This window comes from Sceloporus occidentalis, unplaced genomic scaffold (genome assembly GCF_023333645.1).
Source record: "Sceloporus occidentalis isolate IW3139 unplaced genomic scaffold, rSceOcc1.0.p SCAF_8, whole genome shotgun sequence".
Taxonomy (NCBI): Eukaryota; Metazoa; Chordata; class Lepidosauria; order Squamata; family Phrynosomatidae; genus Sceloporus; species Sceloporus occidentalis.
This window is the reverse complement of record NW_028316988.1, coordinates 3,376,865-3,389,941: the sequence shown is the minus strand read 5'-3', so window position 1 is coordinate 3,389,941 and position 13,077 is coordinate 3,376,865. Positions and strand designations below refer to the sequence as shown.

The 13,077-nt window shown below is 44.9% G+C and overlaps 1 protein-coding gene across 2 annotated transcripts; it reads right to left on the bottom strand.

Annotated features, from left to right (window-relative positions):
- Positions 1-1,782: 1,782 nt before the first annotated feature.
- Positions 1,783-11,681, bottom strand: LOC149307676 (solute carrier family 2, facilitated glucose transporter member 5-like). 2 transcript variants are annotated; one of them, XM_089537019.1, is made up of 11 exons: positions 11,592-11,681; positions 11,254-11,405; positions 9,831-9,955; positions 8,808-8,960; positions 8,497-8,622; positions 6,858-7,045; positions 5,665-5,775; positions 4,798-4,899; positions 4,225-4,303; positions 3,327-3,454; positions 1,783-2,162 (listed from the first exon to the last, which is right to left on the bottom strand). In XM_089537019.1, the coding sequence occupies exons 1-11, from the start codon at positions 11,610-11,612 to the stop codon at positions 1,932-1,934; spliced, it is 1,416 nt and encodes a 471-aa protein (XP_089393145.1). In that variant the 5' UTR covers positions 11,613-11,681; the 3' UTR covers positions 1,783-1,931. The 2 variants fall into 2 exon arrangements, with proteins under 2 accessions (XP_089393145.1, XP_089393146.1); XM_089537020.1 differs by lacking the exon at positions 5,665-5,775.
- Positions 11,682-13,077: the final 1,396 nt, after the last annotated feature.

Here is a 13,077-nt window from a genome sequence, read left to right as displayed (position 1 = left end):
ACTAACTGGAGTAAAGTCATCAGAGGATCTATTTTCCTTTTGAAATCCAGCACCGAAAGGCTAACAGTATTAGGAGAGCCAACGAAGGTGCAATGATTCCAAAAGGAACCTACTGACAATTGGAAGGAGAGATGAGAGCCAATCAGGGAAGGAAGGAGGTGGGTCTAGAACAGGGTGGGCCATTCCTGGCCTTCTCTCTATTCATAGAATCCTAGAATAGAGTCCTAGAGTTGGAAGGGATCCCCCAAAGGCCATCCATTCGAACTCCATGCCGCCATGCAGGAACTCACAATCCAAGCACTCCCAAGAGATGGCCATCCAGCCTCTGCTTAAAGACCTCCAAAGGAGGAGACTCCACCACTCTCCGACTGTCATTGTCAGACTGCAACTTCCATCATCCCTTGCCAACATCTAGCTTGCAACGAAGGATAATAGACATTGCACACAGTCCAACTGTAACAATCTGGGCTGCTTTTTGGATTTCTGTTTTCCTTTAAGCTTTTGGAGTTCAAGAGAGGTATTGCAGAATAGCATGTTAGGAAAATAAATGCAGGTTCATTCCAGGAAGGGAGGCAGCCTAAGTACAGTTGGTCCTCCATATCCTCCGATTCTTTAACCGCTTCTTAAACCTGGCCTAGTTGCAGCCTGCAAAAGTAACTTCCCCACATCCTTCCCACTCTTTATGATTCTGCAGTTTGGATTTGCAATGGGGAGGGCCTTCTCTTTGGAGTCTTTAACAATGTGACCTTCTCAATCCTTTCTTCATGGTGGCTTCCACATTGGTGGGGATGATAAATCTAGTCTAGGGTTTCAGTCCAAACTTTAAAAGAGCTATCCAAAAGCATTGGGCGTCTTTTGACATCAGGACTAACAGTGATTCCCAAACTTTGTTCTTCCTGATGTTTTAGACATCAGCTCCCAGAATTCCTGTTGGTCAAGCTTGTAAGGACTTCTGGGAGTTGAAGTTCAAAATATCTGGAGGACCAGCGTTTGGGAAGCACTGCCTTAACCTATTGTCATGTTGCCATTAAACGTTTGACTGAGACGTAACGTTTGGGAAGGTGGATCTCTCCCCAGCTCTCAGAGATGAGCAAGCTAGTAGTGTCCACTTATTTTGGACTGGCACGTCCATAAACCCTGGCCACTGGCCGTGTTGACTGTGGATGATGGGAATTGTAGCTCTACCACATCATCTGGCCCTGGGAACTGTCTGCCTGTCTGTCATCCCTCTATCTATCCATTCCATGGTGGTCTCACTTTCAATAAGCCTTATCCATTGGCCATGCTGGCTGGGGATGATGGAAGAGACTCCATGTAAACATTAGGAAGAACCCTCAGAGCTGTTCAACAGGGGAATATGCTGCCTCAGAGTGTAATGGAGTCTCTTCTTTGGAGGTTTTTAAACAGAGTCTGGATGGCCATCTATCAGGAATATTTTGATTGTGTAGTCCTGCATGGCAGGAGGTTGGACGGGGTGGTTTTTGAGGATCTCTTCCAATTCTCTGATTCTATGACTTTAAGTTATAGCTCCAAAATTTTGATATGTATCACAGTGTCTGCTTCTGGTCCCTCTCTCTCTCTCCTCCCTCCTCCATCTCTATCTCTGTTTCTATCCATCCATTCCAGGGTGATCTCACCATGCTGACTGGGGATGATGGAAGTCATAGTTCCAAACATATGGCCACTCAGTTTGGGGACATTAAAGGCTGGGGAGAATCAAGAGGCCAGTCTATATGTTTGATTTCTGTAATTTAATAACAAATAAGAAAGAAAATTCACGGAAAGAGCTGCACAATCTTTGCACAAACTTTCCCCTCCTGGCTGGAAGGGTGACCGCTATCCCTGGTTTTCTCATCAGATCCTAGCAGTAACCATCTTCTTTGGATCTTTGGGTTTGGAAAAATGCAAAAGTATGGCTGCACTCGGGCCGTCTATTTGGGTTTCTTGTGTTCTGATTTGACTCGCTTGTGATCCGCTTTGTGATCCGCTTTGTGATCCGCTTTGTGATCCGATTTTCTCCGCTGGCGCTTGTGGGTTCCCATGCCTTTCTGGATCTCCAGAAAGGTCTTGCCCATGGTTTCTGGGACCATCTTTATAACATAGATAAAGATGGCAATGCAGACCGGCCAGAAGATGAGCAAACTGTATGGTCCAATTTTCGGCTGGAGAACAAAATGAAGGAAGAGAGGGAGAAAGAGAAAGAGAAGGGTTGCTGTATAAGACATAAAGTGGACTTATCTCCTTTTTATAATGTTCAAATTAAAAAAATAACATTTATCATGTCCCTTTTTTAAACACTCAACATCCTGGAACAAGGAAGATATGAAGGCCAGCCTGGGCTGAGGCTGTGAAGGGAAGAAAGGTATGTATGCTCTCCATTCCAGTGGGTTGGAGACAGGGCCAGCCCTACCATTCAGACATCATTACATGATGATATATAGCACAAACAAACTGTTAAAATACCGCTTTAAGATTGAGAGATACCGCACACTTGCAAAAGACCTGGAATAAAAGCGGCGCAATAAAGCTGTGTCAAATTACTAACCATAACACTGCCCAATCTCTTCTGCGTCATTTTGCACATGCTAAACTCATTTCGTAAGGGAAAGAATGGGAAAAGTCACTCACTGGATTGAATTATTGCACATTAAAAAATGGTTGACGACATTGCACAAGGTTTCATGCTGTGAATGAAATGTGGTGTTTCGATAACACAAGTTCAGTGATACGCTCACGACAGAAACACGCCGTCGGGCGACAGAAACAAAGCAATGATTGAATTTGCTCAGTTTGCTGATGCTATATATCACGGTATGATAAAGCCCTTAGATTCAGGCTGCTGATGTCAGTCCAGACCTCTGTGGCTGTTCCCATCTTTTGGAGAACAAAGCTGCTTACACTACATAACCCATCTGGCTCAATTTGATGCACACCTCATCTTAAGAAGCCAGAAGCGGCACCAAAGCTGCACTCTGGGTCTTAGGACTGGAGCATGGCTTTGGCACGGCTTCTGGCCTCTTAGGACGCATGCATCATTTAAACAGCATACCTCCAAAGTTACCCGAAGCAGCTTTATTTTGGCCTGTCTGTATGGGCCCTTACATGCTTCTAACCAGAAGATGAATGTAATGCAGAGAGGCACAAGGACTGGAGGGAAGGAGGAAGCTAACCAAATAACTACAGAGGCTCCTGAAGAGTCTTTCCATGTTCTAGCAAGAAATTGATTGATTAATGGATCAATTGTGGTTTTGAGGTTGGACAAGGTGAGGCCGGGCTTCATTGAGAGATGTCCCGCATGCACCCCATAAGGGCATTGTTCAGCTTACCTCTATGAAAACGTAGAGAATGCTCACAATAAACCTGGTGAACCAGTTCATAAATCCCCCAATTACATAGGCTGAGCCACGGGCCGACTGGAGAAACAGTTCTCCGGTTATCAAGTAGGGAATGGGGCCTGTAGGAAGAGAAAGAGTCAGGCATCAAAGGCTGTTTTTCATGGATCCAGAAGTTAAACTATGCAAAGGAAGGGAAACCTCTATCCTGCAGGCAGTATGGAGGCTCTCATGACTGTCACTTGGGGCAGCATGGCCGAGTACCATTTGCCAGCATCACTGGTTAGCTCCACAACATCTCTGTCTAGACAAGGATAACCTAACTTGAGTGGTCTAGGCTCCTAATAAGTCTCCAGGTTAGATGCCTGCAGTGAGCTCTATGCAGAGCTTCTCTTCTCCAGGATAAACATACCCAGCTCCTTAAACTACTCCTCATAAGGCATGGACTATTAGAAATAGAAGGGACTACTAATCCAATCCCATGCCATGCAAGAAGACACACAGCTAAAGCACTCCTGAAAGATGCCCATCCAAGCTCTGTTTAAAGGCTTCCAAAGATGGAGAATCCACTGCCACCCACAGCAGTCCATTCCACGGTCGCTCTTACAGTAAATCAATCCTCAATCATCTTTGAGCAGAATCTCTTTTCTTGTCATTTGATTCCTTTGGCTTGCGTTCTGGTCTTTGGAGCAGCAGAAAACAAGCTGGCTCCATCTCCTCCATGCCATCCCTCCCGTGATTTAAAGATGTCTGGCCTATCACCTCTCAGCCTTGTCTTTTCCAAACTAAATGTGCCCAGCTTGCTAGGTCGTTCCTCTTAAGGCATGGTTTCCAGAAATCTGCCCACCTTGGACCATACAATAATGATAATCTATGTCATCGGAGTACCAACCTGGTCCAGACATGTGTCCGATGATGAATGTGATGGAGAAAAATGTGCTGAAATAAGCCACTACTATGCCGCCATAGACCTGTTGAGAAAGTTGGCTCTCATTTAGATAGGCACAAAGAAGGTGGCAAGATACCCCCCTAGCTTAAAACAGAGGTGTAAAGTGTGGATTTTGGGCCACGTGAGACCCCCCAGACCCATTTTGTAGCCTTTAAAATTCCCCATCAGTGTCCCAAAGCCCTCAGACCCTCCAATTTTATTGAAATGGTCTGATGTTCAGACAAGTTTTGCTCACAAACCACATAGAAAGCCAACCCAAACTCATGGAAATGCAGAAAAACACCTCTGACCCATCCTCACAAGCATCCCCTGCAAACTCTGCACTGCTGCTTCTCAGAGACTAAGTGATTGTCGCCATTTTGAGAGGGACTGCAGAAGAAAATTGAAGGTTTTCTTTGGGGACAGGGTGGTCCAAGGGGTTGGTGAGCTTAACTGACCCCTGGGCACCACACAGCTGCCCAAACTTTGCCTAAAAGATGTCCCCAAATGGTGTGAATAATGGTGTGAACTGCAAACCTGAACTTCGAGAGACACAGCTAGCAGGATGCAAACCATGCTGCAGATCATGAAGCCCATGAGAAGCAGAAACCTCCGCCCCACAGAATCAATGGCAGCCATCTGGAAAACATCAAGGCAGGGAAGAGGCAGGGAAGGATGGAGAACGTGGGAGAGATTTGGGTTATTTGGGTTATCCCAAAGCAGCACTGGATAGACTTCTGTTGAATATAGTTTAGCCATCTCCAGTAATTGCTTACATGTTTATACATTTTTGATCATTTTTCAGGTGAAGAATGCACCCTATAGTGCATTTTATAAACACTTTCTCTTATATTTTGCGAAGCAACACTATACAGTTACCCCTCCTTTCTCACGGACTTGAGGTCCACAGTCTTGAATACTCACAGAGGGGTGACCTCGGTTATTTTCAGTGAGGCACTCTCCCACGGCATGCAGCTCATGCGCACTTGTGGACACACACCCCATTCAAGCCCATGGGGCTTGAACATAGACGAGTCTCCATTTTCGCGGAGGGGTCCGGAACGGATCCTCCGCAAAAACGGAGGGCCAACTGTATTATTTTGAGCTCTTCCTAATGTAAGTCAAAGCATTTGGGGGCAACTTGGTCCTGAATGTACCTAAGTGCCGTTAGCTTGACAAAAGGCCTGCTCCCACTGGAAATGAAACTGCTTGGCTGGCATGGACCGAGAAATACTGGGTCCCTCTTTGGACTGTCATGATGAGCCCTTTTAATTCAAATGTTTTCACATCATCAAGGGGGGCAGGAGGACTCTGCAAACACGTGGCCACACCAAAAACGACAATTCCAGGGTTGCAAATGGAACTGAGGTGAGAGGAGGTGAGAAAGAAGCAAGAGAGGCTTACCATCACTAAGATCACCACATGGATAACACTGTTCACCACTATGAGCATGTAACGGATATGTCTCCCTTCTAACCCCAAGGAAATGTAGATTCTCTCTGCATAGAGGTACACCTGGAATCAGACCGCAACGATGAGAGTTTGGTCGCAATAAAGAAACGGCTAATAACGGAGAACCTGGAAGAGACCACTAAGGCAGCCACACATCTGTGTAACCGAAAGCCAAATGCCACTCCAGAATCTAATTTGAGGAAGGGAAGAATTTAAACAGGTATGGTCTGTTTGAGAGTGGAATTGGTGGAGCCTCCTTCTTTGGAGGCTTTTAAACAGAGGCTGGATGGTCCTCTGTTGGGGGTGCTTGGATTGTGAGTTCCTGCGTGGCAGAATGATGGTCCTTGGGGTCTCTTCCAATTCTATTATTCTATGGAGTTTATCACACAGGAAAGTGTCCAAATCCCATGGATAAATGGGGATTAAATCTGAGAATACGACGTCCCCCGGTGGCACCATTATCCCGGAATTAATCTGTGACTAAAGTGGCCAAAATGTGCTTCTTTTTACTTTTGAGATTTTCCAAAAGCGGATAAAACATGCACTTTAATTCACGGGTTAATCTTGAGATGATGGCGACATCGGGAAACGTTGTCTGAAAACGATCCCGCTTTTGCTAGATATTCCCGGATTTAATCCCTGTTTATCCATGGGATTTGGGCATTTCCTTCCCGCATGTGATAAACTCCTATGATCCACTGAGACCTCCAAAGGACCACAGGGCATCTCAGCAGACAACGTAATTGTTTCAGGTCTGGCTAGAGAGACATAGCCAGCGGTTTAGTCGAACCCACACCACTCTTAGCAGGCACAGAAAGGCCTTTTCAGTAGGTCTGTGTGTCAGTGAATAGTCATTTATAACACAATTCTGCATGCAGAACCACTATATTATACAGGACCATACAGCCTTAATCTGACAGCCTTGATCAGACCCAACAGGAATGGGCAACCTCCAGATGTTTTTGGAACGCAGCTCCCATTGCGCTTCACCCTTGGCAAGACTGGCTGAGGATGAGGAGAGGAGCAGGGCCAAAAATATCATCTGAAAGGTCACAGTTGCCCACCCCTGGTGCAAAACAAAGCAATAATCCTCGTGGCATCGCCTCTTAAACATGTGAGTACTTTCACGCCGGAGCCTCGCTTACCCCATTGACACCAGTCAATTGGTTTCCGGCCATCAATACGACAGTGCAAAGGACACTCTTCCTAATTTCTGGGGAGTCTAGAAGTGTAATCATGTTCATGTTCTTTCGATCCTTCTCAAAGAGGTCCTCCTGGTGCATTTCCTCCAACTCTTCCTCCACGTTTTCGTTTTCTCTCAGCTCTATCAGGGCTTTATGGGAGGAATAGGGAGAGAAAGAGAGAGACAGAGGAGGGGTCAGAAAAGGGGAAAGGGGGCTGAATTGTACATTTGGAGGTAGGGACTTGCAGGATCCCCACACAACCAGTGTCAGCTCAAGAACCTGGAGGCTTATGTGGCAACCACATCCAGCTTCATTGGTGCCCAGTCCTTTTCTGGACATGGGCATTAGCTAATGCCCATGACCAGAAAAGGACTGGGAACCAATGAAGCTGGATGTGGTTGCCACATCAGCCTTGCAGACCAGTGAATTGGTTCATATTTTTGGGTCCATTTCTCTGGTCATTTCTTTCCTGGGACAGATGACCCAAGTCCTGTGGATCACCTATGTAACGTAAATTGTACTATATGTACAGAGAGACATTTTGGGACAATGGAGATATCCAAGTGACAGTGGCGGGAGTGGAGTTCTACATGTTGAAATGTTGCAGAAGCTGCATGAAGGCGCCTAGTGTCAACGCACATTGTGCATTGTGTGTTAATTCTGTGTGCTGGATATCACGCATTATACAACGCAGTGAAGCTGTGAGCATTCACCATTTCTCATTTGTTTCAGTACATAAGCATCTAAGCATACAATTCAGCCTTTGGATTGTGTCATATTAGCAAGGAGTAACTCAGTTGGTTGACATTTACACAATGTGTCTTACCAAATGTGTCTTACCAAAGTACCATGGCTCAAAGGAGGGCAGGGCTCCAGTGTGGCACAAACATCCCAAAAAGTCACCCGCCCCTGACGCAGGTAGATTGTTGCGACTGTTGTGTTGTGTCTTCAAGGCATTTCTGACTTAAGGTGACCCTAATGCAAAGCTATCTCAGGGTTTTCTTGGCCAGATTTGTTCAGAGGGGGTTTGCTTTCACCTGAGGCTGAGAGAGTGTGACCTGCCTGGTGGTTTTCTATGGCTGAGGAAGGATTTGAATCCTGAGCTCCTGGAGTTTTCATCCAACCCTCAAACCACTATGCCAAACTGGCTGGCTTTCTAAAAGGGGTTGTTGGTGTTGTTTTTGCAAGGTCTGTTTCAAGGGGGTTTGCAATTGCCTTCCTCCGAGGCTGAGAGAGTGTGACTTATCCAAGGGCACCCAATGGATTTCCCAGAGGGCTTCAAATACCCAGAGGTATGTTAGCCCTAGTTTCCCAAAGATTTGACCCAACACTTAGAGCATTGCACCACGTTGGCTCGTGTTAATAGAAACATGTGAGTATGTGTTTCCAAGTCTTAGGAAAGGAACACACAGCAATGGTTTACCACGTCCTTCCTTTGAAATATAGCCTAGAACACCTGGTTCTCCCTAGGCATTCCCTCTTCCAAGTATTAACCAGGCCTGACCCGGCTTAGCTTCCAAGATCAGATGGGATTTGATACCTTCGTGAGGCTCTTTATAGTAATAGATAGCTAGGGAGAATTTGGAGTCTTTCACTGTACCTTGCCTGGCTGCATCTACATTATGCTGCTGAATGAATAGAAACCTAGGACTTTCCGGGATGTAATACAATAGGATGATATTAAACGAAGCCATGATCCCGGTGAGACTCATCAGTAATGCTAGGCCTGTGAAAGAAAGCAGATACATGAACACCTGTGGCTACATTCCTGGTAGCAATATGCCCCGTCCTTCTATGCTAAAGCAAAAGGAAACAGGACATGTTCTCACCCAACCTTTCCGGTGGCTGCTACCAGATTTCCAATCCTACCCAGATCTAGTGATGTAGCCGATCGTCGTCATTCTACTTTACCTCCTGAGGTCCCCAAGGCTTCGCGAAGGCTGAGGAGCTGCGCCACCAAGATGCCAAAAGTGAGGCCAAACATGGACACCATGTAGAGGCTGCCCCTGAGGTTCGGAGGGGAGATTTCTCCAATGTACAATGGGACGATACAGGAGAATATCCCTAGGTAGAAGGACGACCCAAAACTGAAGTGGACTGCACACTTTCTGACACACGCAGAGAAACATACAAGCGCAAGCAACGTCATATTACTAAGGATGCTGTATGTCCAGGCCTCTGTCATTCACCTGGTCGTCTATGAATACAGAACATCATAAAGGACACCCAAGACGCCCACCCCTTTGCCTTTGCTTTTGTCTCTGAGTGACTATTTATTAATCTATTTTAATGTCTAATTATGTTAATTTTAATTGGCAACTGTTTTATTTTATTTTTTAATATCTATTTTCATAAACAAATACATATAATACAGTGGACCCTTGTTATCCGCTGGGGTTTGGTTCCAAGATCCCCTGCGGATAACAAAATCCGTGGATGCTCATGTCCCATTAAATATAATGACCTTAGCAAAATGGTGTCCCTTATTAAAAATGGAAAATCAAGGTTTGATATTTGGAAATTTATACTTTTTTGGAACATTTTCAAATGGTGGATGACTGAATCCATGTATAAGAAGGGCCGACTGTACATATGATACCTATTAACATACATATAGACATAACAACATATAATACATATCAACGTATAATCACAGAAACACATAAACATCTCTCATCTGACTATACATACCTTTATTATAAACCTCCTATATCTTAACCATACACACACATACATAGACATAAAACATGACCCTTAATCTTACATCTGGACTCTTAGGACGCATGCATCATTTAAATAGCATACCTCCAAAGTGACCCGAAGCAGCTTTATTTTGGCCTGTCTGGTGTAGTATGGAAGGAGGTCAATGGTGTTGCTGAAGATGCAATAAACGTGTATTCATTAAGGTCCTAAATGATAGGGGCTCTTTCTTACCTGAACTTATCCCATTCACGAAACGGGCAAAGAGAGCAAATTGCGAAGTGTGTACTACTTTGGACAAACCCATGAAGGTGGCAGCAAAGATGTTCAAGCAGTTGTTCGTCATCAAGGCTCCTTTTCTATTTAAAATAATAAAATAGAATAAAATAAAAAGAGCAGTAGCGGTAGAGGAACATTAGATGAGCAAAGGAGGGAGAGAAGCTGCCGGGTTGTGGTGATTTGTTTTGTAGGCTGGGCATGTGCCATGTGCCCTAAAAGCAAGCGTGGGCAACTGTGAAGGAAGTCGAGGACTGAATATCCCATATTCCATCCTGCAGGCACCACAACCGTTCCCAGTAGGGTTGCTAAAGTCAAAATTGGAGGGTGCTCTTGTATCTTTAACAGTGGATACCTGGCTGAAATTCCCACTTAAAGGTACAAAAGCCTTCTCCAGCTTTCACTCTGGCGACCCGAATAGAAGTGATGCGAAGTCACATGTAGAAGCATAGAATCCTAGAGCTGGAAAAGAGCCCAAGGGCCATCCAGTCCAACCCCATTCTGCCATGCAGGAACTCACAATCAAAGCACCCCCGACAGATGGCCACCCAGCCTCTGTTTAAAGACCTCCGAAGGAGGAGACTCCACCAACACTCTCCAATGCTGAACAGCCCTTACTGTTAAGAAGTTCCTCCTAATGTTAGGTGGAATCTCTTCTCCTGTAACTTGCATCTATTGCTCCAGATCCTAATCTCTGGAGCATCAGAAAACAAGCTTGTTCCATCTTCACTATGACATCCCTTCAAATATTTGAACAAGGTTATCATGGCACCTCTTAACCGCCTCTTCTCCAGGTTAAACATACCCAGCTCCCTATGTCTCTTTTCATAGGGCATGGTTTCCAGACCCTTCACCATTTTAGTCACCCTCCTCTGGACACATTCCAGCTTCTCAACATCCTTTATGAACTGTGGTGCCCAGAACTGGATGCAATATTTCAGGTGAGGCTTGACCAAAGCAGACCAAAGCTGACTGAAGATCTGGACACTATACTTCTATTGACGCAGCCTAGAATCATCTTGGCCACTGTTGACTCATGTTCAACTTGTGGTCTACTAGGACTCCTAGATCCCTTTCACACATAGTCTTGTTAAGCCAGGTGTCCCCCATCCTATATCTATGCATTTCAATAACATTTCCAAAGTCTGTGCATTCCATATAACAAGTACATAACGCTTGGAGGCAGTTTGCAAATATTAAGCATGTTCCGAAGCATGACTGTGCCCCTTTGTTATTGAGAGCCACAAAACAGCCACCAATGCCCTGTGACAGCATGCAGCCCATGGGTCACCCTTTCCTTGCGCTCAAGAAGATGCTACCGGTTTTGTGGTCATCAGCCATATTCGCTCCTCCCCTCCTTATTTAGCAGTCGGTCATTCACCTGCCACACCGATCCACCAGGAAGCCGATAAAAAGGGCTCCGAGAAAGCCTCCGATTGGGAAGACGATGATGGTGCGCCCCAACAGCTTTTCTCTGAACCTCACGACCACGGGTCTCTTTTCGAATGTCGAGTTGGGAAATTCGAGTAGAATCTAAGAACGAGAAGCACACCTTGGTCAATGGGCCTGGCTGTCCGACAGACACAGGCCCACCTACTGCAGATCCCATTCTCCACACCTTTGCAGGCCGAGGATGACAGGAGCCACAACCCAATGTATCAAGAGAGCACTGGACAAGGAGGACTTAAATGAACTAGCTATACTCCAGGGACAGCTTACCGCTGCTGGGTTGTTGACCATCCAGAGAGTGTATCCACACTGGAAGGACCCAAAGGAGGCAACCACTGTTGCTAGCAGAAGAACCCTTGTCAGTTTCTATGGAAGGAAAGCAGGAGAGATATGTTTGTTGGAAACAGAATCGCAGCGTCTTAGAGTTGGAAGGGAACATAAGGGCCATATAGTCCAACATAATAGATAATACATAACTAAAGCACTCCTGAAGATAGGTCATTCAACCTCTGCTTAAAGACCTCCAAAAAGGAGAGTCTACTAACTTCTTGCAGAGAACGCTCAGTGTCTCACAAAGCCACAATTCCCTGAAGCCCATACCATTTTGAGCCTTGGCAAAGCAGTGACAAACTGGATTAGTGTATATAGCCGACTATAAGTCGACCTCATATATAAGTCAAGGGCAAGTTTTGGGGCCAAAATTATGGATTTTGATAGGACCCGTGTATAAGTCGGGGGTAAAACTTAGGGGCATGTAATGAAGGATGCAAAGGGCGAAGTAAAGGAAAAACAATGCCAAAGGACTTACAAAATTCCAGTAGGCGTAACTATTTGTGATCATACTAAAGGCTGGATAGATGAGAGTAAACTCTTGCCTTTCACCATATATATATGCATTAAAATGCAGTACTTACATTGACCCATGGATAAGTCGACTCAGTTTTTTGGGTCAATTTTTTAACCTAAATTTCTAGACTTATACATGAGTATATATAGTATTTCTGCAGTGCAACGCAGATTAAAAGTTACAGCCAAAGGAGGGGAACCACGGGACAATCGCAATATCACTTATATAATAATATAACCTTCATTACTGAGAAGAGGAATGAAGTATAAGAGAATAATTATGGGCAACAAGTCATTTCAGACTGAGTGCCGATGCTAGATTTTTCACACAGGCTTAGAGCAAATTGAAAAGGTTTGCAATGATGGCAACAAAGTCTCCGGCTTCACCTCTTTCTTCTTCGGTGGCTTCACGATTTCAATGCTTTCTGTGAGCTCCATGGTTTGTAGGGAACGGATTAGAAATCGGGCTCAAGTGCTGAGGAAGAAGAAGGCAGGTTTGTCAGCGAGTGACCAATCCTTTCAATCTTATGACCTATCCTTTCAATCCCACTGCAGCCATAAACCAATCGTCCAACTAGACTGTCTAGCCCAGCATCCTGACTCCTTCATGTCATTTAGTTCTTAGGAGATGAAGATGGAGGGTCCATTTGACAAGAGCTGGCAATAGACCACCTTCTTCCAATAATTCCCCCTCTTCTTAATAATAATAATAGTAATAATAATAATAATAATAATAATAATTATTATTATTATTATTATTATTATTATTATTATTTATATCCCACCCCTTTATGAAATGCAATTGGGGCGGCTTACCGCATTAAAAATACACAATCTCATCTTCCAAGTTGTCAAACCGAATGGGTCTCTGGCAGTGAACGTTCCTTTGGGATAATTAGTATTTGGGGAT

Excerpts from the sequence above, each read along its gene's own strand:
- LOC149307676 (XM_089537019.1), bottom strand. The coding sequence starts at position 11,612 with ATGGTCAACAACCCAGCAGCG. Across the intron at positions 8,961-9,830 it reads CGTGAATGGGATAAGTTCAG|GGATATTCTCCTGTATCGTC; the intron begins GTAAGAAAGAGC and ends CCTTCTACCTAG. Across the intron at positions 7,046-8,496 it reads TGTAGATGCAGCCAGGCAAG|CCCTGATAGAGCTGAGAGAA; the intron begins GTACAGTGAAAG and ends CCTCCCATAAAG.